Source organism: Metopolophium dirhodum, chromosome 2 (genome assembly GCF_019925205.1).
Source record: "Metopolophium dirhodum isolate CAU chromosome 2, ASM1992520v1, whole genome shotgun sequence".
Classification (NCBI taxonomy): domain Eukaryota; kingdom Metazoa; phylum Arthropoda; class Insecta; order Hemiptera; family Aphididae; genus Metopolophium; species Metopolophium dirhodum.
In genome coordinates, this window is record NC_083561.1 from 13,260,769 (window position 1) to 13,286,823 (window position 26,055).

At 27.2% G+C, this 26,055-nt stretch overlaps 2 protein-coding genes across 2 annotated transcripts; one reads left to right on the forward strand and one right to left on the reverse strand.

The window, feature by feature from the left end:
• Positions 1 to 849: 849 nt before the first annotated feature.
• LOC132939879 (sphingomyelin synthase-related protein 1-like) lies at positions 850 to 15,129 on the forward strand. The gene is made up of 6 exons (XM_061007288.1): positions 850 to 1,365; positions 1,446 to 1,598; positions 5,537 to 5,641; positions 13,059 to 13,428; positions 13,622 to 13,780; positions 13,860 to 15,129. The coding sequence occupies exons 1-6, from the start codon at positions 1,201 to 1,203 to the stop codon at positions 14,330 to 14,332; spliced, it is 1,425 nt and encodes a 474-aa protein (XP_060863271.1). The 5' UTR covers positions 850 to 1,200; the 3' UTR covers positions 14,333 to 15,129.
• A 5,489-nt stretch (positions 15,130 to 20,618) lies between these two features.
• LOC132939455 (uncharacterized) lies at positions 20,619 to 26,028 on the reverse strand. The gene is made up of 13 exons (XM_061006625.1): positions 25,789 to 26,028; positions 25,583 to 25,706; positions 25,292 to 25,476; positions 25,140 to 25,213; positions 24,882 to 25,065; positions 24,264 to 24,355; positions 23,500 to 23,590; positions 23,086 to 23,407; positions 22,424 to 22,740; positions 21,830 to 21,991; positions 21,602 to 21,767; positions 21,430 to 21,531; positions 20,619 to 21,368 (listed from the first exon to the last, which is right to left on the reverse strand). The coding sequence occupies exons 2-13, from the start codon at positions 25,695 to 25,697 to the stop codon at positions 21,040 to 21,042; spliced, it is 2,139 nt and encodes a 712-aa protein (XP_060862608.1). The 5' UTR covers positions 25,698 to 25,706; positions 25,789 to 26,028; the 3' UTR covers positions 20,619 to 21,039.
• Positions 26,029 to 26,055: the final 27 nt, after the last annotated feature.

A 26,055-nucleotide genomic window follows, 5' to 3' on the forward strand; every position in this document is an offset into this window, starting at 1 on the left:
TTATTAACGTTTTTTTTATTTGTATTTTATTTTACTGAACCTATATGGTTTATTAAATTATAATTAATTATTTTGTTCATGATTTTTAGTATCTCACAGAACAGTAAAACCACATTGGAAAAATAATTACATTTTTATATTTAATATAATATAATAATATATTTTATAAAATTGGTAAGAATAAATAAATTGTTTTATTTCTATTCTAAAAACACACCTTGTCGTATTGTTCTATGATGGTACCTTCTTAAAAAAGAAATATTTGTTATAACCACGGTTTAAGGTATTTCTGTGATACCACGGTACAAGTACTTATCGAGTTCCAGCCTCCAAGAGCCTGCTGCACACAGCAGCACACCAAAGTGCTAAAAACTCGTATAGTGCAGTAACGTGGAACATAAAATTAGTAATTTACTGCACACTGGAATTACTGGTGCAAGGGGGATTAAAAACCCGCCTTGGGCACCTCCTGGTGAAACATAAAAAAGTGCACTATAAACATAATGCGACGAGCTGGATAATGCTTTTATCGTGTCTATGGGTTTCCACTATATACGTGTACGTGTACGTGCATAAAAATACTTTTCTGTGATTGGTTGGTATACATGGTAAGCTTTTGGTATACCAGAGTTTTATACGTCCATATACATATACACGTACATACCACAGGCTCGAACACCTCACTCTGGTATACGAAAAACACGGACAAGATAGTCCGTGACACGATATAAGGTATATCTTTAACCGTGGTCCATGGTCCGTGGCTATGCTATCAACTCTATCAGTTATCACTATTCACTAATCAGTATAAGATATCACAAATCCCAACTCTTATTATTTATTGAAGTATGGGGATTGCGAATACTATTCGCCGAATAGTATACTTGCATTGTTGCACACTTGCTGCAGTTTATATTCACTAGTCACTTTGTACATTTAGAAGGAGCATTACTCAATTACTGCATTACTAGTCTGAACTACGTGTTGATGTTGTCTACGTTCTTCGTAGTAGATTAGATGTACTGTAAGACTTCATCGTCCTCAATAGTTTATAATTATATTTCTATAGCTTTCGAAGTGCATTAAACAAAAAAATAAAATAAACTTCATTTCGCGCCATGACTTTAAAATTAATTTTTATTATTAAATATTCACATACTTTGTCTGTTGTTACTGCTTTTTAAAAAACATAGTGTTATAATGGAACCTGTAGTTAATTGGAATCCGCGAGAAGTGTCCATTTGGCTGGAGAAAAAGGGTCATAGTAAATATTCTCGAATACTTACTGAAGATCATTGCATCGATGGCCGTGCTCTTTTACTCATTAATGAAGCTGACTTAAAAAGTCCACCTATAAGTATTAATGTATGATTTCTTTGTTTCACATTTCATTATTTAAAATTACATAATATCTACTTAATAATTGATTATTATTCAACATTTAGGTCTTAGGTGATATAAAAAGATTAATGTTGGATATTCGTCAGTTAAAAGTAGAAAATCGACAGACACTTTTGCAACTTGGATTTGATCCTATATCGCTACTTACAAAACCTGTATGTAGTGCACATGTTTATGGAACTCAATTCCGACCAGATGTAAGTGCCATGAATTTATTATTATTTTTAATTTATTATTAACCTTTAAAATTATTTATTATTAATGATTCCTATGGTGTAATTTTCTAATACCTATTAAAACTATTCTATTCTATTATCTATGTTGAAATGGTGACAAATCATTGCTTATCTAAAACAATTCTTAGCATAAACGGTGTTTCAACCTCTATTTCTAAAAGACATTTATAATTTATTTATATTTATATTATTTATTAGCTTTGGCGCCCCAAATTCCATGGTTATGTTAAATAATAATTAAAAATATTAGACATGTCATGCGCAAGATAGACTATCGGACTTATCAATTATCCAATTTGAAAGAGATGGGTAGGTAGTCTTTAATAATGAAAAACAAGTCCATTGTTATTACATTTAATCACAATCCATTATATTGACCTACTTGATATCTACTGTACAGTAGAGTGGTACCCACTTTCCTACTTTTTTAATATTGAAGTTATGTCCTTACCTCAATAGTATAGAATCTTAGTGACTCAACTAACAGTAAGCATTTGTATATTCAGTCTATTTTCATTTCTTCCTACTAAAATCACACTATATTTAGTGTTCAATGCTCCACTCAAAAATACAACATTTACCATATAATATTACCAGGAAATCACAGTCCCTGACACAGGGATTATGTCTGTCACACTAAGATATTTATGGTCTACAAAACTTTAAATTATCGTCTCGCCAAATTGTGTTTTACTATAACTTTCCCATTTTAAATTTAAAAAATAAAACGTTTCTTACCATCATAGGAAATATTGATTGTTTTAAATTAAAAAGCTAGAACAAATACCATTATTTTTAACATAAATATCAAACTACCTACCTACCTACCTATTCTTTACAGATTTAATTTCCATAATTCCATAATAAATTAATAATTAATATTATGATACAAGTATTACATAACTGATAAGTGAGTTATTAGGATTAAAAATTATTATAAGTAGTATAAATAAAAATATTTTGCTTCAATGACCCTTGCGGTTTCACAATAGCCTAGCATGAAGTAATTTTTACTAATTGAATCGTCTGAAGATATGATGAATTGTGTACGTATTATGGTCATCAAAGACATATAGACGTATAATCAAAATTTAAAATGTTCAATAGTTGTCAATTATCACATCATTAAGGATGTACACATAGAACTATCATTTATCTAAAAAAAATTTTAACCCAATGTTAGTCGTACCAGTATATTACGTTTATTATAGTTGCATTGTGGTCTTTTTGACCGCGTTATAATTTTCAAGAATTCAAAACTTGTTTCATTAATTCATATTTTGTTTTATTTAAACAAATTAATATTTCGTACAATGACAAAAAAATTAAATCTGTTTCAAAAAGTAACAATCTTTATCCATTATCAAATGGATAATATTTAGAAAAAATAGCAATGTACTAGTTTTATTAAAATTTATAGGTATACCGTTTATGAATAATATCTCATTTTTATCTTAGTTTAATCTATATAATTTAAGTAATTGATTGTATTTAGAATATTATTATATTATTTTTAGTAACATTCTTAAAAGGTGTATTGAGTATCAATGATTAAAATATAATATACTAACTCCGGGGTAAAGCTACGACATATTTGATAGGACACATATGACATATATCATAGGACACTCCTTATTCTCATTATACCACTTTCTACTATTTGTTCATCTTATTTGCTTATTATTTATATACATATAGATTGTACATTTTTCTATTTTTTTTAAATGAATAAAGCTAAAAACAATCTGAATAATATACTTACTTATACTAAATTATACTTGAACACAGTTATAAATAAAATAAAATAATATTTTTGAATTTTTCTAGAAACTTTTTTAATTGAAATGTATTGATGAAAAGTGTACCCTATTGTGTTGTCTAATATACAATGCATAATGTAATCAAAAAATCCACAATAAACAGCCTTATAAATATTATTTTTTTAAATTTTAGTATAGAAATTTAATCTTTAAAATCACATGCTTAATAATTTATGTCACAGATCTTATTTTAACTGTATTTTATATGTTAGAGATCAAGATTGTATTATTACATTTACTGCTTTTTTCTAAGATAAACTAAATTAAGTCATATAATAATGATTTGAATAATAGTATATATTTAATGTTATAACTAATGAGGTATGATACATTTAAAGTTAATTTCTATCTAAATTATTTGTTTTTAAATAATTTATAATTAAATGGGAGTAAGCTAAAATATTTTTTAATTTCTATATTAGATAAACAATTTAACATTTGTGACCTTGAACATTTATAAAATTAGTTTAACGTTAATCTACATTGATTCACTTGTTTTGGTTGGCAGACTTTATAGATTATAAGTCATAAGTACTATTATAATATTATTATATTAATAATAACCAATTTTAGATTACTTAAGAATGTTTGACCATTTGTTGAGGGCAGCTTGTAAAATGTTTGGTAGTTTTATAGTATGTATACTTAAATAATAATAATGAAATATTATTACTGTACTATTTATTATTTACAAATCAATAAAAAAAAAATGCTATCAGTTTATACGACTTAAAATAGCTTATCTTAAGAAACAAAATGAACTTTCGGTGTTAGTTCATAGTTGTATTATTATTTATTAATCATTACTGATAAATACTTAAAGTAATTAATAAGTTTTTTAAAGATAATAAACTTGGATAAACGTGGTTGTTAATTTAAAAAATGGGATTATTTGTATTTATTTCAAATAACAGCAGTATGCAATATTGATAAAGTGTAAATTATTTTGAAGTCATGATTAAAGGTTCTTATTATTAAATTTTTCCTTTATCTTTTATATTATTTTTAGTTCTTCCGGGTCTTCTTTCTCCTACTTATTACATATTTGCGCTCTCTGTCTTTGTGCTAATAATATTTCAATTGACAACACTATACTTTATTCAGAATAAGTTTGAACCACTTAGCCAACCAAAACACGTTTTTTCCGCGCATACCCATCACAAAAAGGAATAATTCTAGTTTGGATCTTGTGCGATTTTTCAAAAATCCAATGTTAAAATATAGATTTCCTGGTGTATGTATACACTATACAGTCATACAAATGATGAAATATTGGTTCAATGTTCAAATTTACTTGACATCTCGAAAATGACTTATCATTGGACCTATATGCGTACAGTTCGTTAACACTGAATAAAAATTAAATTAAATAACAACATTTTTTATATTTTTATATTCTTTTATGTTTTAAACCGGAAAACTAATACTATACTAACTAATATTATACAAATAAATAATCATACATCTGGTAACATATCCAAATTTGAATAATGCTTGGTGGTTTAAACCCAAAGTATATTATAAATAAGTAAAATCTGAGCTTTTTTATGTTTTTAGTTTTATTTAGCTATTTTTTACGATTTACTTAACAATTTTATGAATGACCTAGGTCCTCAGACAATTTTCGAGGAGGGTGACAAACCTATTTTTAAATAACTAATTACTATTTTTCAAAAGTTTGGGGAACTTAAGTCAATTTAACTTACTTAATTTTTTTAAGATTTTAAGGTTATTAGTTTTTTTTACTCATCACGATAAATTAAAATTTTGATCATTATTAATTTGTTGACTATGAGAGTAATTTTTGTCCATAAAAATTGTTATGGAGGGAGCAGATTCCCCTTTCCCCCACCCTTGGGGACGCATCTGATGTTCATATTTTAATCTATAATCCTACATGAAAAAGTATGCTTTTTAACTACTTACCCTGAAAAATAACTTCCGAATTGTAAATCTATAAAACTAGCAATACTAGCAAAAATACTCAGAATTTACTATATAATATAATGAATAGCTCATTAAATCAATAAATCATTAATTTATTATTTATTATAAACAATGTGTTTTATTTATTTACAGCCATTTAATTTTTATGATGACATTCATATGAATCATGGGTCTGATGTAACCGCCACGTCTTCCCATAGTTCAGAATTTGAAGAAGATCGACGATTAAAACCAGAGGTAAAATTTACTTATTATTATTTTAAGCTATCTGTGCTTATCTATAAGGGACCTACAGCACCTATTAAACCCTTACTTTTATTATGTGTAAAATGTTTAAATCCATAGGTACAACTTACATATTATTAATTAAATAATTTTCTTACTGAAAATATTTTTTCAATTTAGATTGAAATACATTTATATGTATATATTAATATATTATTGTAACAATGATGTGTGTTTTTTTCTATCTTTCATCAACATTTGTGATAGAAAAAATGCTCCAATTTTCAACATCATCATCTTTTTTGATAGAAAAATGAATCTAGTTGGTACTTTTGAAAGGTCAAAATTGAAAATTCCCAGTTATTTTGAAAGCGGGAAAAATGATAATCTTTTTTTGATACAACTCAAAAACTAATAACCGCTTGTTTTGAGCTATTTTAGCCTTGAAAAATTTTTAGAATTTCGTAATTTTTTTCAAAAATATTCTTGACAAAAACTTTCACTAAGTAATACATCTTGACAATTATGGTCCTCATAAAATGTTTTAATAGCAATTCAAAAATATTAAATATACATAGGCATGGTTATTTGTTATTTGGTTATGCTTTAAAGTTCAAATTTTGACATTTGACATAAACACAAAAATGAGCAAATTATTTTTCAGTTATAAATTCATAAAAGTTTTTATTTCATAGCTAACAAGAGCAATTTTAATAGAAGATTCCCCACAAGTTTTTCTTCCTTAAACAAAACAAAAAGTTAACCGTAAAGTAACATTAATTTTTTATGGTCGTTTGAATTACAATTGTTTACGAATTTGATATTTTGTTGTTATTCAAAAACGAATAACGTTAGACATTTGAAATTTTCACTAAATAATTATATTATTATTTTCCATTCATGGAACATTTTTACAACTGTAAATTATTTTTCAGTTAAAAATTCTAAAAAGATTTTCTTTTCATACCTATAACATTAGAAATTTTAATAGTAGATTTACAATTTCTACCTTTATAAAAAAAAAAATTGCTCACCAGAAAGTTATGCCATTTATAGCCACGAGATATTTTTGATTTTCATTATTTTTTTTTAATTAATAAATTTAATTATATATAAAAGTATAAATGACACAACATTTCTGCTCAGAATCATTGTTTTCGTATGTAATGATTGATCATTAAATTCAAATATAAATCAATGACATGCTTGACAACTAGTACAACAGAACAGTACGTGTACCGGCCACTTGTCCACCTTATTGTGATTAACGTAATTCACATTATTGGTTTTGGATAATAGATATAAAAATTTTAATGATACTAGGTTATCGTCACCTACTTAATTACACGTACACAATATATATTTGGATTTAATAAATTTTAAAAATGTTTAAACTTTAATAATTATTTTAGTACAAGTACCTAACTTAAAATGTTCAAAAATAACTTTCTATATAGTTATTAAACATAGTAATTAAAGTTTTAAAAAAAATGGCAAACAGAGTTTAGAATAGGATTTTTGAAAGCTTGATTTATCATTGCTTTTAATAATAATATAACCACTATAACACTATGACTATCTTGTGATGACCTAAACAAGATGAATTCCCAAGATCCAGTTTTTTTAATTTAGATAATAAATCTGGCATTCTGGTCACATACATGCTGATATTCCATATTAATGGTGGGCATATCCAGATTTCGAAAATCCGAATATGCTGATCATTGACTCATTTTTATATTCTATTAAATTTAATTCTATAAACATTATTCATTACAACAAAATAAAACAATTTATAAAAATAATTTTAAGTCACATAAAAACCAAATCCATAAATCCAGATAAGAATTTGATTCAAATCCTAATTTAGATATCCGGATATTCGGATAATTCAGATATTTGGATTTTATGCCCATCCCTATACGTATAGACATAGGTCAATGTTAAAATCGTATGTTGAATACAAAACAAAATAGATATTATATAAACAATAACTAAGATTAATGATATTTAGTATGCTAGAATAAATAAAATAAATAATTTAATGTAGGTAAGTTCAAAAAGTGTTGACTATTTATAATGATAGGTATTAGGTAATTAACAAATTGGTTAACAGGATAAAACAGGGGGGGGTACGCATAAAGTTGGAAAATTATGATCGAATTGCTTGGAATCGTATTTGTCTAGAAAAATATTTTATTGAAAACGTATTTTGTTAGACATGTATGATGTTTGAAAGTTTGAAACATATTGTCCATTAACTGTATTTCTCAGAACCATATTTAGTCGGAAACTATTTTTGTCAGAAATGTATTTTTGGAAAATGCATTTGTCAGAAACTCATTTTTTCAGAAATATATTTATTTGGTAAGACCAACATAGTTTCTTTTTTTGTATATTAGCACGCCTAAAGACTCCTTAATCATAGGTTACGTATTATTGGAGCTAGATGGAATATATTATCTATTATCTATGAGCTATGGCTATAAATTGAACAGGTCATGGACCTTATACTAATAGACGGTGCTAGGGTGTAGTTCGCGTGTTTTTGCCAGGCTGCGCTGATCAGCAGGACTTGGTGTACTACGCACATCGTGTTCAGTATATGATACAATAAACTATATAACTGTATATAATATATATTTATCACCGTACGCAATCTGTGATTGTTTTCTTTGATTTTAACCTATTGTCCTTGTTTTTATTTTGAACGACATTTTTGATACGTCTATCAAGAACGTCAATGGTTCTTAGTTTGGCTCAGATTCAAATGAACTAAAAAATAGTAGGTAAAAAAAATTTTTTTTTAATTTATTTTGAACATTGTCAACTATGGCCATTAGCATTTTGTAGAGGGATTACGGTTGGTTGAGGAACACGTGTATGTGGGGCAAATATTCGTCTCTAAAAATCCGGCTGGTCGCCCATCTGGAAACTAGAGTCGCCGGCCGATGCTCGACCTCAGAACACGTTAGAGACTGAGGCCAACCACCGAGCCACACCATTTCCCTATATTATATTTATATATAATGTTTGTTGGACTATTGTTAACGTATTTTATTTAAATTATATCAGATAATAATCAATACAATTTATACAATATTTGTTGTAATCATAGACTATAGTCTGTTCAAAATTACATTTTGCACTGCGAAGGTGCTGCAGATTTAGTATAAATTCTATATAAATAAAGTGGGTATATATTTATTATTTTAGAAGGTAGGCCTACTCGAATTCTCTGCTAACCATCTACGTGTATTTTAGATTATAAATTAACTGTTCTATTAACTTGAGCTACGAAAAGTTCGCCTTATCAATATTGTTCAGTATTTCATTTTAACACAATATCCTATTTTTATTTATTCCAGTAAATATTAATTATTAATTACAAGCTATTTTCTAAATTATGATAACAATTATTGTTAATTATTAAGTATAATATAGATATGTTTAAACACATGACGTAATTTTATTAAAAACTAACTTGTTTTTATAGTGTTTTTATGCATCATATTATATTCATATTCATAACATTTCAAAAGAATATTATAATATTATGTCTACATTTTAAAATTATTATTTTTGAGTTTTGAATTTGTTTTTTATGGTAAATATGAGTACCTATGACACTTTGTTTGACCATTACCTAAAATGCCTGTTGATTTGTGTGTAATTGTATATACATTACCCAACTATGTTACAATGAAAGTATAGAGATAATTTGGTAATTCTATCAATTGACTTTGAATAATATAATATATTTCTACTTCTCTATTTTTAAATTCACAATGTGCATTGTGCATTACGACTGTACACAAGCATTATGTGATCCCACCTACTCTATTATGAAAACCAAATCTTTTATTTAGATATTCTTATTTTTTTATAAGTAATGATTATTATATATTAAACAACGTTTGATTTTGATTATCTAATACAATCTAAATGAAAATGGAACTTACAGAATATTTTGTGATCACTTCTAACCTGATAATCAACCATTTTTACTTAACTAATAATATAGTATATTAGTATGACGTCTACCTATAAATTATAATCTGTGTAAGTACTGTAAATTGCATGTGTGTTACGGTTACCCTTGAGCGCAGTATAAATAAATATATGTTTTGGTAAAAGTACGAACTAACCTAATACTTATAGTATTTATAATCACTGGTAAAGCGTACAAAAATACAATGTCAGTATTTCGGACTTTTACTGATTGCCCTTGATTAATCCTTCTATTAAACAATTATTTTAATTTTTACAAAAGGTGCATGGTAAATACTAAATTGTATCATACTCAAAATGATGTCTGTGACTTATTACATAATATGTTCAAATCATAGGACCTTACAACTTACTATATAAGGTCTATAGTTAGAATATTATTATTAAAAAAATTAACTTATTTTTGTTTTTAAATCAAAATGTTGAAATTTTAAATTTGTTCATATTTTCAAAACATAAAACCCCGACTTCCTTTATCTGTTAATATAGATCATTAGATTACCAATTATTAAAATAATAATAGTTTTCTGATGTCATAGATGTCTGTGTACACGATTAGTAGTCGAAATAATGCTTCGACTTTCAACTTCAGTATCTTGTTCGATGGGAAAGTGAATCTAGTTGGTACTTTTGGGAGGTTAAAATTCCCTATAGTTTTCAAAAGCGCCCGGAAAAACAAAATGAAAATTAAGGAAAAACGGAAATTTTTACGCAAAATCAGTTTTTGACTAAATCGAATTTTAGTTTTTGGTGTAACTGTAAAACAAATAAACGTGTATACATGCATTTTTCACTGGTTGTTTATATTTGCATTTTCTATATATTATAAAATTATCAAAATATTTTAATTGTTTTGAACTGTTTGGAAACATTTTCTGGTTTCCAATTTTATTAGTCTTTTTTTCTATGAATGTCAATAAAACTTTATTTGTTGGGTAAAAAAGCTTGAAAATTTAATACAAAGCCCCTACTATATTGTTACAATGACATTTGAAAAATATTAAAAATCCTTAGTCACAGTTTTTTATTTATAAGCATTTATAAAGTTCAAATCTTTACAAATTGCGGAAAAATTACGAAATTTAGCAAATTATTTTGAGTTGAGAATTCATAAAAATTTTTCTTTTTAAATCTAAGATTTGAAAATGTAATACAAGATTATCCATAAGTTTGTCTACCTTTATCAAAAAAAAAAATATCTACAAGAAAGTCAAATTAAATTTTTATGAGCGTTTAATATTTAATAGAATTACATTTCAGGAATACATTATATTCAGTATATACTGAGTTAATTCAATGAAGAGGGATAACTTATCTAGGCAATCTATGTATGTAAAAATGAATTGCTCGAACGATTTGAATATTTTTTTTTCTTCTGTTCGTAATTGTCAAGGCAAGGTTTGTATGAAATAACATTTTTGAAAAGTCTACGGAATAAATCAAACAATTTCAAACAAATTGTCATTATATCTGGATGCTTTACTAAAGAGTTGGTTAAAACTTAAAACCAACAAAAAATGAGTCACATGGTTTTTTTAGTTGAAATTAGAATGAAGGCTAGTATGACTAAGAAGATACCGTTATTATTATAACTATTTAGAATGAAGTTTTTTGAACTCGCCTGCAGTATACTTCGGAATTTAACCGGTTGTTTTATAGTTGTAAACATATGTTTTTTCCTCTGTTTGCATACGTATTATAATAATATACCTACGTCACACAATATAATATCTTCAATTTTCATTTTATTATGCTTTTATTTGTTTTATTATTATATTTAAAAATATGTATAAAACTATAAAATGTAATGTAGCAATATATCTACAAACCACTATAATAAAGTAGTAATAAAAATAAGTAAACAATAAACATAGATATATGATATTATGATAGTATTATTGTTATACGTTTATAAGTTTATAGTTTATTGTATTGTCATTATTAATCGCATGGTAGTATTTATTTTTACATAAACTCTTAAAGGACACGCGTGAGTGTTTCCTACGTCTTACAAACGAATAACGTGTAAACTACCTATATGTACTACCTGCACTATTTAGTATTTACTACCTAAATATATACGTTCAGCCGTTTAGCGCAGAGCCGTTTTTGTGTTATATGCTTGTGACATTGACGATGTCCCTCTCAAATGACATCTTAATATAGCTGGTATAATACTTAATAGTTTAATATAATAAGGAAAAGCGGCAATTTTTACGCAAAATCGATTTTGGTTTTTGGGGTAACTCTGAAACACTTTTCACTGGTTTTTTATATTCCCATTTTCTATACATAATAAAATTATCAAAATATTTTTAATTTTTTTAAACTATATACGGCCATTTTCAGTTCCAAATTTTAGATTCTGAGCGAAGCGTTGAATGTATTAATTTTTCAATGATGTGTGTTTTTTTAAATTTTTTTTTATTTTTTAGATTATGAGCGAAGCGATGAATGTATTGATTTTATAATGATGTGTATTTTTTTTGTGTGTCTGTCATCACCTTTTAGGACAGTAAAAATGCTTATATTTTCTTCAACAGTGTCTTTTCTGATAGGAAAGTGAATCTAGTTGGTACTTTGGGGGGGTTAAAAGTAAACATTTCCCAGTAGTTTTTAAAAGCGACATGAAAAACAAAAGAAAAATTAAGAAAAACAGGAATTTTTACGCAAAATGTTTTGGTTTTTAGTGCAACTGAATAGCCACTTATTGATATTTATAGAAAAAAAAAACTAAAAAAAATGGAAACTAAAAATGTCCGTAAATAGCTCAAAATAAGTCAAAATATTTGGAAAATGTTATATTAGCATTTTCTATACACCATAATATTTTCCAAATATTTTGAGCTGTTTACGGACATTTTTAGTTTTTTTTTCTATAAATATCAATAAAATTTTATTTGTTGGTTAAAAAAGCTTGAAAATGTAATAGAAGGCTCCTAGGTTATTGTTTCAAGGCAGATAAAAAATATTAAAAATCCTTAGTCACAGTTTTTATTTATAAGCATTTAAAGTTCAAATCTTGACAAAATACGGAAAAATCACGAAAATTAGCAAATTGTTTTGAGTTGAGAATTCATAAAAATATTAAAAATACATATGCACATTGCACATTTTTTTTTTATAAGCATTTAAAGTTTGATTTTTGACAAAATGTATCAAATATAAAATTTAATAATTATTTTGTATAGTTAAAAATGTTTAAAATACTCAACTTTTATAGCTAAAGATTCAACATTAAAAACAAGATTCCATAAAAATAGGTTATACATAAATTACTTTAATAACAATAATATCATCGAATACACTTATAGCCGAACTGTTGAAATGTATATAAATTGCTATGCACAACAATTTAACGTTTTATTTTATTATTCTCATAAGTCATCATTTTTATTTTATTTGTTTGTTCCTCCAGATATGGAAAGCTCTCATTGCGATGGGCTACCTGTTCACCGTCACTTGGATCACGGCATTCGTTATGGTGATCGTCCATGATCGCGTGCCTGACATGAAGAAATATCCCCCGTTGCCGGACATATTCTTGGACAACGTGCCTTACATCCCTTGGGCGTTTCACATGTGTGAACTGACGGGCACCGTATTGTGTTTCGTGTGGCTCGCCGTACTGGTCTTCCACAAGCACCGTTTTATATTACTGAGGCGGTTTTTCGCTCTATCAGGCACAGTCTTCCTGTTACGGTGCATCACCATGATCATAACTTCCTTGTCCGTGCCGGGCACGCATCTAGAATGCACGCCCCGAAAGAAGCCAGCGTATTTGGATGGTATGTAGGATTGGGATGACGACAGTAGTACAACTATTGTACGTAGATATCAATTAAATTTCCATTTATATTTCTTTAAGAAAATGTATAACTCCTTTAAAATAAACATTGTATTCTTTACTCCACCGCTCTCTCTTTCTCTTTAATATAAGTTTATTTCAATATGTTGTATTAATATTATGCCGTGTTATAGATGGAAATTTTCTGGGAGAAATGGTATACAAGATGCAACAAGCGTATGTGATATGGCGAGGGGCTGGCATGTCGATACAAGGGGTTCGCACTTGTGGCGACTATATGTTCAGTGGACATACAGTGGCATTAACCATGTTAAACTTTTTCATCACTGAATGTAAATATTTATATTTTGACCAAACGATTAAAATGTATAATTGTGTTCACCTATATTAAATATATTACATTTTTTGCAGACACTCCGCGCGACATATATTTGTTACATACGTTCAGCTGGCTCTTAAATATGTTCGGTATATTTTTTATACTTTCGGGTCATGAACATTACTCCATTGATGTATTCATTGCCTTTTACATTACGTCAAGACTATTCCTATACTACCACACACTAGCCAACAATCAAGCATTGAATAACAACGTTGATTCTTGTCGGACGCGAATTTGGTTTCCATTGTTTAGTTTCTTTGAATCTTCATGCAGTTGCATGGTACCAAATGAATATGAATCGCTGACGGAAATTGCTGAAAATCTGGCGTGTTCAACTTACAACAATTATTTAGTCATTAAATCAGCTATCAAGACTCAGATTTTGCTATTGCGGGCACTACCGTCCAACCAAACAGTACAAATTGGTCCAACTTCTTTAGTTGGCGCAGGCGCAATTAGGTCAAGAACACCAATTGTTTTGATTAAAAAAAAAGATAAATAATTCAGAATGCAAACGTGAACGCACAAATAATTTTTCGCCTCATTTGTGGATTAATATAAAGTTGATTTTTTAGACCGATGCACAGAGTATATACTTACATTAATGTTGTATTAAAAATAATTATTAAACATTGAATTTTGTGATATAAAGTTAATATTTGAAAGGCTATAAGCCAAATATGATTATATTTTATTATTTGTCCTCTAGTTATATTCATCATTATATTGTTTAATTGTTATTATATTGTTGCATGGAAAACCTCTCTATTACTTCCATTTCCTCTGTAGTGTTAAGTAATATTTTCTTATTCTAAATATGAATCCTATTACTTGATTTTTGATTTATAAAACAAAAATATTAATGATACTATTAGATATTTTTAAACCTGTTTTTTTTTTACATTTTATAATTTGTATTAAAATTCCTATAGGCAATAATACCTAATTATTAGTTATTTTATTTTATATTTTATGTTATTGAAAAAGTTTACTCTTTACTGGCCTCCTAATTCAGTGGGCACCTACCTAAAATATATTTTACTACAGACTTAAAATTTAGTTATTTTGTCATTAACCAGTTATCATCAACAATGTATGTTCATACAAAATGTAAAAATATATTTACCAACAAATAAATATGTATCTGTTGTTAAATATTATATACAAGATTTACTCTTACATTAATAATGAATATATTTTTATTTTTCTGCTACTTTTCGAATTCAACTGTATATTTTAATATTATACCTAAGCAATATGAATAATAAATAAAAATATTATTTTCAGTACACCCTATTATATATTGTATTATAACGTTTTATAACCAAGGCGCCCAGTACTAATGTAATTTTGTCCTCAAAAATACATTAGGAATAATGATCATATCATATACAATCAACAGATTGACTAAATTAGACTATTCTGTTTTAATTAATAGAAGGAAATATTCTACATCCCCCATTTAAGAACTATATTTTTAAATATTTTATTCACAAACTTTATTATACAGTCCGTCCTAAAAGTCCCGTATCAGATTATCACCCATAGTATCTCCATGGAAAAATCAATGTGTATATTTAAATGCATTTTTACAGTAATAAGTATGGAAATTCTGATTGGGTGGCCCAAGTCTAAGGGCCAGTTTTACCGTCTACGGATTACGCTTAATTTGCTGATAACAGAAATTTAACTGGCCAAATTCGGCCAATTAATTAACTTTAATCGGAGATAGTACAACTGGGCACTGACATTCAAAAATTCAAAAACAAATTGTATATAATAAAGATTTTTAAATCTTCAAGATAGCCATTTTGATGATCATAATATTTTTCAAAACAGTTAAAAAAAATATATTAAAATTAAGTGAAAATTGACAAGTTAAAGCAAATTATGTTTTTGATTTTTTAAGAATAACCTTAGTATTACCTAGCATAATACGAATCACATGCTGTAATCAATCTTGATTGGAACGCTGATTTTTTTCTTGACAATCTGTAAATATTTAATTATGAGTGAATCTTAATTTAAAATTAAAAAATTTTAATTTTTGTTAGCTGGTATTTTGTATGTTGAAAATCATAATAATTCAATAAAAGTTAATTGTTTTAAATTTCAATAATATATTAATATATAATAATAATAATCAGGAAAAAATTGCATGTAGATACTACAAATAGCAACAATTACTTTTAAGTTAAACATAAGAAAACAATTAATATATTGCTAATTTATTATCAAGAGCGAAGATCAATATTTTTGTAATACAGTTTTACAAATACGCGTTTGTTACGAAAAATAATGATTATCTAAATAGATATCTAATGTTATATTTAATATTGTAGTAGCTAAATATATAAAATATTAAGTATTAACTACAAAATTTCGTGCTTGACACCCGAATCATGCAAACGGCCGTACCATAAATACTGCTAATAATAGTTTATTAATAGTATAAGAATTTATCATTGTGTTTGAAATTACGTAATCACCGATTTACATCATTTATCCTGGAGCTATTGCGTATTTCAGTTGTCTCAGACCTCAGTTTGCATGTAACTAAATATTATTTTCCAGCCAAAGTAGGTAATTTTTTTAATTTTAGATTCTGAGCGAAGCAATGAATGTATTGATTTTACAATGATGTGTGTGTGTTTTTTTTTTTGTGTCTATCATCACCTTTTAGGACAGTAAAAGTGCTTGGATTTTCTTCAACAGTAATATTTCTGATAGGAAAGTGAATCTAGTTGGTACTTTGGGGGGTCAAAAGTAAACATTTCCCGGTAGTTTAAGCGGCGTGAAAAACAAAAGAAAAATTAAGGAAATACGGGAATTTTTACGCAAAATCTGTTTTTGAGAAAATCGATTTTGGTTTTTGGTGTAACTCTAAAATAAATGACCGTAGGGACATGAAATTTTGACTTAACGTTTATATTAGAATTTTCTATACACCATAACATTTTCCAAATTTAATATTTTGACTTATTTTGAGCTGTTTACGGACATTTTCAGTTTTTTTTTTTATAAATATCAATAAAATTTTACCTGTTGAGTAAAAAAGCTTGAAAATTTAATAGAAGCCTCCTAGGTTATTGTTTCAAAGGCAGATGAAAAAAATTAAAAATCCTTAGTCACAGTTTTTATTTATAAGCATTTAAAGTTAAAATTTTGACAAAATACGTAAAAATCACTAAAATTAGCAAATTATTTTGAGTTGAGAATTCATAAAAATGTTTCTTTTTAAATCTAAGATTTGAAAATGTAATACAAAATTATCCATAAGTTCTTCTATCTTTATCAAAAAAAAATGTCTACAAGGAAGTCAAATTAAATTTTTATAAGCGTTTGAAATTCATATTTTTACAACATTTGATATTCATTCGATTTCTCATATTGTAACGATTTTCCTATTTTGTTGTAATTAAAAAACGTAAAACTGTAGATACTTGAAAATTTCACTGAATGTTTAAATTAGCATTTTCTATACACGATAAAATGTTGAAAATAATTCTGTTTACGGACATTATCAGTTTTCATTTAGTTTTTTTTTCTATAGATATCAATAAAATTTTATTTGTTGGGTAAAAAAACGTGAAAATGTATACAAGGTTCCTTATATATCGTTCTAATAGCAGTTGAAAAATATTAAAAATACATATGCACAATTTTTTTATAAGCATTTAAAGTTCAAATTTTGACAAAATGTATCAAATTTATAATTTAATAATTATTTTGTAGTTAAAAATGTATAAAATGTTTAACTTTTATAGCTAAGGATTGAAAATTAAAAACAAGTCTCCACGTAAATAGGTTATATATATAAATTACTTTATTCACAATAATATCATCAATTATACTTGGTAATATCATAGGCTGACTGACCGTTTTCGCTCAGAATCGTTTTTCTTATACAATGATATTATATCATTGAATTCAAATTTAACACCATCCATTACAGTGACCCACATGTAACCTACTGTACAGCAGACTGCTGAGCAGAGCGACATCCACTTACCCACCTTTTTTTTATTTAATTTCATTCACGGGGACGTTTTTACCGATAACTTTTTTTCCATTTACCGTCTACGGTGGTGGCCTAGGGTGCCTGGGCTGCCACAGCAATTTTCGAAAGGGGCTGGTCAACCGAGTATTTAGTCAGATGGGTTCCAACTTTTATTTCAAAAAATAAAAAATGTTTTATACATTGTTATAGTTATTACTATTTACTTATAAAAATATGTTCGATAAAGTTAGGTAGTATTTTTATTTGTTAATAACACGTATTGTCAAATTGATTTATCTATACGGACTTCAGGAAAACCTATACTATATAAAGACATTTTCTACATTTTCTTTTAAGCTTATTCAATATTACCAAAGTAAGACCTTATAGCCCCCCCCCTCCCAAATCCCAAACGCTATTTGTGCTTATGACTCTAGTTTAAATGTGGAAGGACATAGATTAAATATTACACTATAGTATATATATATATATAAATCTATAGTAAGGAGTTCGCGTTTTAAGAGGATATCACACCCGCATGTGTTGCTCCGTCTTACAAATGTACAATATAGCAAAAACTGTTATGCGCAGGACAACCTTTATCTTTTTTGTGTTTGTAGTAGTGGTTCCAAAATTTCTGATCATATAGGGTGGACAATTATCTATGCAACAGCGTGCCCATATTTTAGATAACATAAAAACAATAAAAGTTATTTGCTTATAAACATTTGGTTTTTTTTTTGTTTTTTTTTCATTTTCTTATAAAAAATTATTGGATAGTGCTATTAAAAAAAGGAGCACGCTGTTGCACAGAAGATTAAGTTCTTCTTTACGTGTTGTGAAAATTTGGTAGTTCTATTATGGTGCGAGTTAAAAGTTGTCCCGCGCAAAACAGTTTTTGCTATGTTGTACATTTCTAAGACGGAGACAACACATGCGTGAGTCACATCCTCTTAAAAACGCTGATGCGCGCGTGTGATTATGGGAATAGTGTAATAGGTACCGTCGATTACGAATTTAAGACGATTAAAAGTTTATTACTATCTATAGCTATAAAACTGTTTTTATAATAAAAACATAAGGTAATAAGGTTATTAGTTTATTACTCATTAGCCAAACAAATATTATTTACGTTGTTTCTGAATGAAAACAATTTATACAGATCAGTAAAGTTGTCAGTTGAAGCACAGAACGCAGAGTTCTGTGGTTGAAGTCATATACGTGATAGTCACTGATACTTCTCATATTATCATTGACGTAACGTGGATTTTTCTTTGGGTGTGTGGGGGGGAGGGCTCATAATGTGTTAACACCACGGACTATGAGTTGGATTGGTGGATTGATAATAAGGGTCTCCCATAGGCCATAATCTTAGCCAACTGATTTCGAGATTTTATTTTAGGTTTCGCCGTTTCGTAGTAGCACAGCTGATGCACTAACGAAAATATTAAGTACCTAAATTATTAATTACTTATTTGTATTTTATTAATTCATTGTACCTATATTATAAGTACAGGAATATCATTTAAAGCCGGTTTACCTTGCCAAGAACACCAATAAATAAAATGGGCAAATCATTAGTGTAATAAGTGTTTCTCATCTGGAATATTTAACAATTATATTGGCTTTACTCATGCCACAATCATCGAGAAAGGCACCAGTGACCAATATATAAATATTATGACCTATATAAGGGTATCATCTGGACGGACCACCATGGGACCATTCATCAGTGCCAAGTATACCAGTAGTGGGAATGTGGCTTTAATACTTTTTGAATGGATTATTATAATATTATAATCCACTAAGATAATCATATTTGTAAACCAAATTTAAAATTAAATAAATAAATAATTTATAGAAATGAATGTTTCATTTTTCAGTTTATCAATTTAAAAATACAATTTAGCACATAATATTATTTGTCGTTTTATTATTATTATATTATATTATTTTTTATTATCCTCATCCTCGATTACCTATATCAAATCTCTAATCTAACTCTGTATTTTTACATTTTAATTTATATTAAATGTGCGTAATATATCATTATATTCAATTCACTAAGTTTACCCATTGATTATTTATAAATTATAATACATACAAATAATCTAGAAATAACATAAATTGTATCGGTAATTTAATCTGGATTAAACAGATAAACATTTTTTTCAATTACAAATCAATCCAGATGGATAATCTGGACACAGACTAATCTAGGTTTGATGTCCAGTACTAAGCTGAACCAAACTTGTGTTATTACGTTTAGTGAATTGACCTATAATCAAACTTAAAGTTAAGAACATTGTCCGTGTTTGTACGTTGGATTTTTAACAATATTTAAATTGTAATATTTTAAAAAAGTCAACGTACAAATATAGATAGTTTTTTAAAATTTGAATAGTTTGATAATAGTTAATTCACTATAATATTAAAGCTAATAACACAAAGGCGGTTCTGCTAAATGAACATTTGCTATGTTACGCATGGGTCCGAGAGAAAACAGTGTTCCGACATCCTCTAAGTTTGTTTTTAAAATACGTTTATTTTTTTTTAAAAGCAGTATCTTAATCAGTCTTTAATTATTACTGATATTAATGTAGATATATATTTTTTAATAAGTGCAAGTATTGTATAAATAATTACAGTAATAATAATAAATAATGCTATACTTATGTAATAAAGAACTTTAATCGCAAATTTAGTTTTAGATGTATAATTTTTATAACAATTTTGCAAGATCAACAGAGAATTTTTTTAATGAGGGGAAAATCAAAAATCATGTGTATATCAATAAAATTAGGCTATTTTAGCACAACAATTTTTAATTAAAAAAATTTAAGTACTACTAATTTATGAATAGCAAACCAAATAAGTAATTATAAATAAATTATGTTTTAAACAAATTGTATTTGAGCAAATAAATTATTTTGGGTAAAGCACACCTAAGAAAATTTTTTTAGTTGAACCGGACGGACTGTTTAACTCAGATATTTAAACAAATTATATAAATGAAATATTTTACCTAGAATATTATTGACTGTAAATTTTAAGAATTTAATCTAATACATTTTCAGCCATTATTATACATAGGTTTATAAAATATTTATATGAAGCTGATTATTATTATCTATTAATGGAACAGCTGGCATTGTCTTTGTTCCTTACTCTAGTGTGCGATTTTGTCAATTTATGTATGGTAATGAATATCAGGTATTATGCCTCAACGCACAGATTGATACAAATGTATTGGGATGGTGCAAATGTAATACAGGTATGACAGTAGAAACTATTCGATATTCAGCTCTTAAATTATTCAATGTAGCATTGATAAGTTGTCGACATATAGGTTTTTGATCTTGCGATACTTTGTAAAATATTCGTAAAGAGCAAATAGCATCAGTTGGTGTCGAAGTTGGTTCTCCACGCAGCAGTCGTTTTAAAGAATAACGGAAAGCCTCCTCTAGACCAATGGCAGATATAGATTCAGTAGATGTCTCTAATGAATCAGTTATAGCTGATAATGAAGTGCATGATCCTGAAATAAAGCAATGATTTGTTATATTTTGTTGTATTCTTCTTTACAGTTTAATGAGTACCAGATGAAATATATGTAACAATTGCAGCCACATTGTTTTCATAATTCCAACGTCGACGTATTGAGACCCTATAATTATCAACACAACAACCTGTTTCTTCATCTTAAAAAAAATAAAAATGAAACATTAGTTTTTAAAAAATATTAACTTTTTTAATATATTATATAATTACATTCAAATCTAGCATTATGTCGATGTGCCCATAAATGCCATTCTACAATTGCATTTTTTGGTAGCCGTGATACTACTATATAATCTACAATAGCATTATTTGTCCTTTTCTCCCATTCAGTTCTAGCAGCATGAATATATTTGGTGTGAGTTACATAACATATGCCCTAAAAATAAATATTTAAGTTGAACACACCAAAACTAAAAATATATATGAATGTAAATTTACTTGAACAACATCTCTAAGTTGTGTATTAGGATCAACTGCTTTAATAATTCTGCTAACATGTCGTAATGATAGTCGACATTGTTGCCGGATTCCACCCTCAACAATACTCAATGTACCTGGTACTAGAGCAATCTGTCCAGCAACATAAATAATATCACCAACCTAAAATTAAAAATATGATCAGTACTCTAATAGCCACAAAATAGCAATATGATCTAATAATTAATAACACACAATCATACAAAATAAATTGAAGAAACATCCAGCATACGGTAAACATAATACCATAATGCAGATATTACAATATAATTCAAAGAAAATCAGATACATCAGCAGCATAACACATATGTCTTATCATAAGAACAATAAGATGAAGAAGCAATTAAAATCATTCCGTTTATAATAAGAGACAATATTTCAAATTATTATTAAAAACAACAAGTGTTAATTATAGTTTAATGTATATGATAAACTTGTATACTTCTTAGAAAATAAAGACTAGTTAATTTAGGGATAATAGAAATAATAAATAAATTATTTAATAAACAAATGCATGTTATAATAACATATGTTCATAATAAATTAATAACTTACTCGAATAGCCTGACTATATGGTCCAATATTAGCAGGCGCCCAATGAGATATACTTTGTACGTGCATTGTATGTTTGGACATTGATGGAAGGTTTGAATTAGAAGATGACTTGGATGGTGGTTTATAAGCAACAACATCCATAAGAATAGGTGTGAACTCTGAAAGAGGTATTTCAACACAAACTCTTACAGGAGGACTAATTCTACACATGATTGAAGCATATTGTGCATTCATATTAAGAAACTCAGTCATGTCACGAACATATAAAGTAACAGCAACAACGTCAGTTAACTCTAAATTTCTTTCCTGCAATAAATCTATGAATATATAAAACAAAAAAAAAATACGAATAAGATTAAATTATAGTTTTTTGTATAAAAATAGGTATATACAAACATACGGTTAATTCTTTATGCATTGTTAATTTTTAATAACAGATTCAAAACATTATTTAGTCAATAAAAATATTTTGTGTATTTAAGTGCCTAACTTCAATTTATTGAAACAGATAAATAAAAATAATTATGTGTTTTAATTGAAATCAATTTTTTCGAGTTAAAATAATGTCAGCTTGACATCATGATTTAATTTGTATTTACGTTATCAAGTGATATTAGTAATATAAAATACTACATACATTATTAAATTATAAATACAATTACCTCTTAATCTCTCAAGAGCAACTATAACTGGAGATTTATCACCAACCCAATAACCAGTTAATGAATTAATCCAAGTCCATCCATTTGGATAACCAATACAAGACACAGAATCTGTCTCTACAAGTTCCCCAAAACATAATTGACCATCAGTCTGGTCGATAATGATACTATTATTTTCTGAAGCATCATCATCAAAATTGTCACCATCAGTAACAGTACCAAGGTCAATTTCTAAATCATCCAAGTCCAACAAGTGTGCTAAAGGGCTTCGTACTCGATAACAAGCCATACGATCACGAAAACTTTGATTCTCATCAACATTCTTAAGAACAAAAAAAATTGTTAAGTTAATTATTTTAAATTTTATTGATGTTCAAATCAATATGCCAATTCATAATTTAAAATTGTACTTACCGGTTTTTTTAATAAACAAAATTTTTTAAAATTTATATATCCCACAGGAGCAATTGTATCGTTGGTATGCATCACAGTTTCAAACTCTTCACTGAAAAATATCAAAGTAATATTTCTAATGAAACATTTGTACTGTTTATTACATAATATGTTTAAAATATTTATGATTAAAAAATTATATATATATTATCTCATTGGATTTAATAAAATAACATATTTTAAGTTATTTATTTTGTGTGGAACATATTTGTGTAATAATATTGAAGTATATTAAAAATTGTAAAATAATAAGCAACTATAATATATAATATAATATATATATGATATATCTTTTAATTATAATTACTTAAATATAATAAAGTGTATTATTAATATTGATAATATTAGAATAATTAACTAATATATAAACGTATTGTATTATGTGTAAATAATAATATATTATACATTTATATAGATATTATGAGATATTTCTATCAAAAAATAAATAAATAAATATTATTGAAATAATAATAATAATAAAAAGTAACAAACAATTTATTTAACTGCTTTCAACTAGGTAATATAAAATCCACCTATTTTTTTCTAATTATAGATAAAGTAAAAATAATTCTTAAGTAAGAACTAATATCAAACAATTCTATGTTGTTTTCTAAAACTAGAATGATGTCCACTATTACAACATTGATCACTGGAATATACATGGTAAAAAATGTTGTATTTTAATATGTTTGTGATCAAGTGTGTGGATTTATTTGTATACTTACATGATCACCGATTTGGTGAACAAAGGGCAGTCTAGAGTGAACGTTTCGTATTCTCCACCTTCGCCACATATATTTAAGCCATATTTTTCATTCTGGAAACCAACACAAAAGTCAAGGAGAAAACGGGAAGAACCCCACCGCATCTCCACTGTGTCAGATACGTATTACACTCAATAAAAATTAATATCACAGACACCTATACTTATATCCCACCTTAATATGGCAACAGAAAAAAAATTACCACCAAATATAAAGTATTACATAATTTATTTAAGTTCCTTTTCCCAAAAATTAAAAAAGGTAATCCTTAATAAATTATTAATAATCAAACTACTGAACTCCTATTGCTATACCTAATCTAGAAATAAATGATAGTATAACTTGCATAATGTGTTCAAACTTATTGTAAAGAAATTAAAAAATTGCCACTAATTAGGCATACAGAGACTAACATTCCCTAAAAAATATTGACTTATGAAATGCATTTCTAGAACCTCCATTATTGGAGTAGCATGTTAGTCATGCAATAGTGAATATATATATATATATATGTATACACACACATATATATTATATCTAATTACAAATATATAGAAAGTAATAAATATTCCTCATTACCATTTTAACTAAATGTGGCATTAGCTTATCAATTCGCAATCCCAAATGTTTTGTAGGGTCTAATCCAAGTGCTGCTACTTTAATAACAATTGCTTCAATATTGCAATCAATCATTTCCTGTAGCAGTTCTTTTTGATCACGACGCCACAAATATGACAGTGAGCAAATACCTAATCTCGAACACCTAGAAATTATGAAATACTCTTTACAATTTATTAGGATTTCTTGAAATTATATTGTATTTATCAGTCAACCTACACATCTTCAACACGCAAACGCTGATAATCAGAAAGTATTGCACCCACAGCTACACCATCAAATTCAATTTGTGTCTAAATTTAAAAACTATTTACTAAGAAAAAATACAACATATTTTAATATTACTTAATACTTGTACAATAGACAAATACTTTAATATTAGCAAGGAGATCAAATAAATCTTCAACTTCATCTTCGGGAGTATGAGTGTAAATTTTCTCTTGTTGCAATGCAACCCCGTTTGTTCGTTGCCTGAACAATGGGAGTCCCATTGCTTCTGCATATAATTCTACTGCTTGGTGACCAACACTTTGATACATGTAGCTATCCAACTCATCTATCATTGTTGCACAACATTTAAATTAAAAATATATTTTTAATACATAAATACATATTTTTCACAGATATTTTACATGATTTAAGATCTAAATAATATAACTTACCTTTACTTTGTGGTTTTAGGTTGGCCAATGCAACAATGTCATGGCCCGCCGCTATACACTGCATCATGTTATAACAGCTATCCTTACCACCGCTGATTAATGCTACTACTCTCATATTTGAACCCTACAACAGAAATGATTTGTTTATATACACGAGGCAAAAACGTACTTATGCAATCACCCAACTAACTACATGTTACAATCACCTTTGATATTTGTTTATATATTATCTTTAATAGGTCACTGCAAATGGTGTAGGTTTACAGCATCCAAAGAAAAACGTTGAGTGTCATTTCAGTTGGTCTCTTATGGATAAGTTTTGACAAATTAACGGACACTTAACGAGCACCATAAATGTTACATTAAACTTCCAAAATTAGACAAATTTGGCAAACAAGATTTCGTCAAGAACATTTTCATTCTAAAAAAAATTTTTGGCTGGGCTGTTATCAATTTTTGTAAAGTAAACCCTG

Coding starts and splice junctions, on each gene's coding strand:
- LOC132939879 (XM_061007288.1), top strand. CDS start 1,201: ATGGAACCTGTAGTTAATTGGAATCCGCGAGAAGTGTCCATTTGGCTG. Junction 1,366..1,445: donor GTCCACCTATAAGTATTAAT/GTATGATTTCTT, acceptor TTCAACATTTAG/GTCTTAGGTGATATAAAAAG. Junction 13,781..13,859: donor AAACTTTTTCATCACTGAAT/GTAAATATTTAT, acceptor CATTTTTTGCAG/ACACTCCGCGCGACATATAT.
- LOC132939455 (XM_061006625.1), bottom strand. CDS start 25,697: ATGAGAGTAGTAGCATTAATCAGCGGTGGTAAGGATAGCTGTTATAAC. Junction 25,066..25,139: donor CGTTTGCGTGTTGAAGATGT/GTAGGTTGACTG, acceptor CATAATTTCTAG/GTGTTCGAGATTAGGTATTT. Junction 21,992..22,423: donor CATATAGTCAGGCTATTCGA/GTAAGTTATTAA, acceptor TTTTAATTTTAG/GTTGGTGATATTATTTATGT.